The 3313-nt window shown below is 36.0% G+C and overlaps 1 protein-coding gene across 1 annotated transcript in view; it reads right to left on the bottom strand.

The window, feature by feature from the left end:
- LOC135091912 (phosphatidylinositol-binding clathrin assembly protein LAP-like) overlaps positions 1–2979 on the bottom strand; it is a 51232-nt gene extending 48253 nt beyond the window's left edge. The window contains exon 1 of the mRNA XM_063989976.1: positions 2716–2979. Within this exon, the coding sequence (XP_063846046.1) occupies positions 2716–2845 (130 nt within the window). The 5' untranslated portion in view covers positions 2846–2979. The remainder of the gene's footprint in view (positions 1–2715) is intronic.
- Between the last annotated feature and the right edge of the window lie 334 nt (positions 2980–3313).

Below are 3313 nucleotides of genomic sequence, written 5' to 3'. Positions count from 1 at the left end.
TAGTAGCACACTATCCCATCTGAGCCAGTAACTACCCTACTCGTGTATAGCCATGAATACTGCTCTAACTACCGAATTACCAACGCTAACAATAGCTTCTGGTGTAGTTAAGATAGTTAGCCATCACCCTTAACTATTTTTATGATAATTGTAATATTGCACCTATTAATATTTTTCTCTCGTCTTTCTTATCTATCTAATTTTGCTTCTAATTTACAAAGTTTTCTATCATTAACTAGTAAATAGTTTTAATGGTAATCTTAACTATTAATCCACTTTCTTTTATCTTTTCATTTTTTTTCTCTTATTTTCGCACTTTTTTTTATTTTCTATGCAGTTCTTATTCTACGTCGTATTTTTTTTATCAACTTTTGACTGATTTTTTTCCTTTTATCTATCATTTCCTCTCTACTAATCTCTACTAATACTATTTCCTTAGTTTATCAACATCCACTATTTCCATCTTCTATTCTTCTAATTCCTTTTTTTAACTACCTAACTACACTTAACAATTTGCTATATGAACTAGTACTTTTCTCTTAATTACACTATCTTGAACTACCTCCTAAACTATCGTACTGGTGGTTACTGTCATTATCTGCCATTAAACTATTAGTAGCAACAACTAATTCACTTAATGTAGTAGTAGTAGTAGTAGTAGTAGTAGTAGTAGTAGTAGTAGTAGTAGTAGTAGTAGTAGTAATAATAATAATAATAATAATAATAATAAACTAATTACCCAATCCAACTATCCCTAAACTACCCATTTAACAACCATATCCCTTCATATCTCCCCCTTACATCACCACCACCATCACCATTACCTCGTCTTAATCACCATATTCATCTCTTTAACAAACCACTAACTCAACCTCTCTCCGGCCCCCCCCTGCTCTCATTTCCTTAATCTGACGTATTAGTTTATTCTTGAATGCCTCCCCTATCAGACACCATTAAAATCCATTATAATCTCCATTTTCTTTAAATCTTGCATGGGGTATTGTTTTATCTCTATTTTCTCTCTCATATTAGTATATCTTTTAAATGCCATTAGTTTAGCCTTTAAATCTCATCTTTATCTCACAAGCCATTTAAACCTATTATCTTTTAACTCTCTACAGTCGTCTACATTACTTAGTTTCTCAATCTTCTTCGTTCATTATTTCAAAACGTACTTAAAATCCATTAGCTTGTTTTTAAATCTCGTCTTTATCTCACAAGCCATTTAAACCTATTATCTTTTAACTCTCTACAGTCGTCTACATTACTTTTCTTAATTTTCTTCGTTCATTATTTCAAAACGTACTTAAAATCCATTAGCTTGTTTTTAAATCTCGTCTTTATCTCACAAGCCATTTAAACCTATTATCTTTTAACTCTCTACAGTCGTCTACATTACTTTTCTTAATTTTCTTCGTTCATTATTTCAAAACGTACTTAAAATCCTTTAGCTTGTTTTTAAATCTCGTCTTTATCTCACAGGCCATTTAAACCCATTATTATCGTATTTAACCCTCTGCAATCTTCTACATTCCTTATTTTCTTTATTTTCTTCTCCCTATTATTTCAAAACATTCATAATCCCTAAGTTTGCCCTTTAAATCTCGTCTTTCCAAAGGAGTCTTTAAAACGTTGAATAATCTTACCATAATCCTTTTTATTCTTCTCAATCCTTCTTTACACTCCTAGATTATCTTGTCTTTATCATTCATGTCTTTAATATATATAATGTGTGTGTGTGTGTGTGTGTGTGTGCGTGTGTGTGTGTGTGTGGTACTGAAGTGGTAGTAACAGTATGGAAGATAGTGACAGACAGACAGACAGACACTGAAAAATAACAGGAAGCGGCGAAAGAGATAACGGAGAGAGAGAGAGAGAGAGAGAGAGAGAGAGAGAGAGAGAGAGAGAGAGAGAGAGAGAGAGAGAGAGAGAGAGAGAGATTCTTAGCACTACGAGTAAAATAAAGAAAAAAAAAGAAAAATTCAAATATAAATGAAAGTCACGTATGTTTTTATTTAAGTATTGTACAAGTGACTTTATACTTCATACACACTTAAACTTAAACAGTATCCACTTTTCACAAGGAAGGTGGATACATTGAGAAATGGGGAAAAAATTGATATATTAATATTACGTATTGTATAACTAACTACTACTACTATTACTACTACTACAACAACAACTACTACTACTACTACTACTACACTTTAACTTACTTCCGATCTCACAAAACTGATATTCCTTTTACCATAACCTTATTCGACCATAATTATTTTTTATACCATACTACCATAAATTCTCTCTCTCTCTCTCTCTCTATTCTACCATGACACTCTCCAGACAATTCTACCATTACCTTTCTAGTACCATAACCCTCGTTTCTAGCAATCTACCATATCTTCTACCATTTCCTGTTCTCGACCAGCCTCACCGTTGTCACCCCGTCTTCCCAACCAGTCTACCATACCACCTCTATCGAAACTACTTAAATACCCAACCATACCTAAATCTACCTTATCTTGCAGTTTACCTTAACCACCACCACCACCACCACCATAAGTCTACCAGTCGACCAAAGCAAACAAGACCACCACCATCACAACCCCCGGAACCATATCACCCTCATTTAAAAAAATATTATAATACCCCCACACCCCCACCCCCCGCCCCCCCACATCCTCAACACCCCGCCCCCCCTACCAGACCAACACGTACAATCCAGGTGTTTCTTTTTAGGTCCAATTACTTCTTCAGTAGTAGCCTTGCAAACGGATTTCGCTAGTCCCTGTCCGGCCAGACTGTAGCGCGCCGCCGTCAGTCTGTCGTTAATAGACTGGCCTGCCATGGTGCTGTGGGGGCGTGCTAAGGGTATTCACAAGAGTAGCTTCCACTGGCCATATAATAACGGGCACTTCAGGCACTCGGGAGGTCGGCGGCGCTCACCCTCCCCTCACGGCTGTCAATATACAACTGGTCGAAATGGCTGGCGACGTCATGTCCTTCACAGGGTCAAGGTAGCGTCTATCATTCCCGTGTTGTGAATTTATTGTTTTATTATATTTAAGGATGTGGTAAATATATAATTGCTTAGATTTTGTGTTTTTATTACATATCTTTGGGGTTTTGTGGAGCTTTAAGGTTTTTAGTTTCTCTTGTGACTGTTATGGTTCCCAGCTGAGAGGGTCAAGGCAGCCTCTATTGTCTCCTCACTCTCACATTAAATAAACAATTACCGCATCAATACACACGCTTAAACATCTCAATGAAAGGCGGAATATACTAAAACTACTAGGGTTGGTGTATGTTTAGTTTC

Source organism: Scylla paramamosain, chromosome 38 (assembly GCF_035594125.1).
Source record: "Scylla paramamosain isolate STU-SP2022 chromosome 38, ASM3559412v1, whole genome shotgun sequence".
Taxonomy (NCBI): Eukaryota; Metazoa; Arthropoda; class Malacostraca; order Decapoda; family Portunidae; genus Scylla; species Scylla paramamosain.
This window is presented reverse-complemented; position numbering and strand designations above follow the sequence as displayed.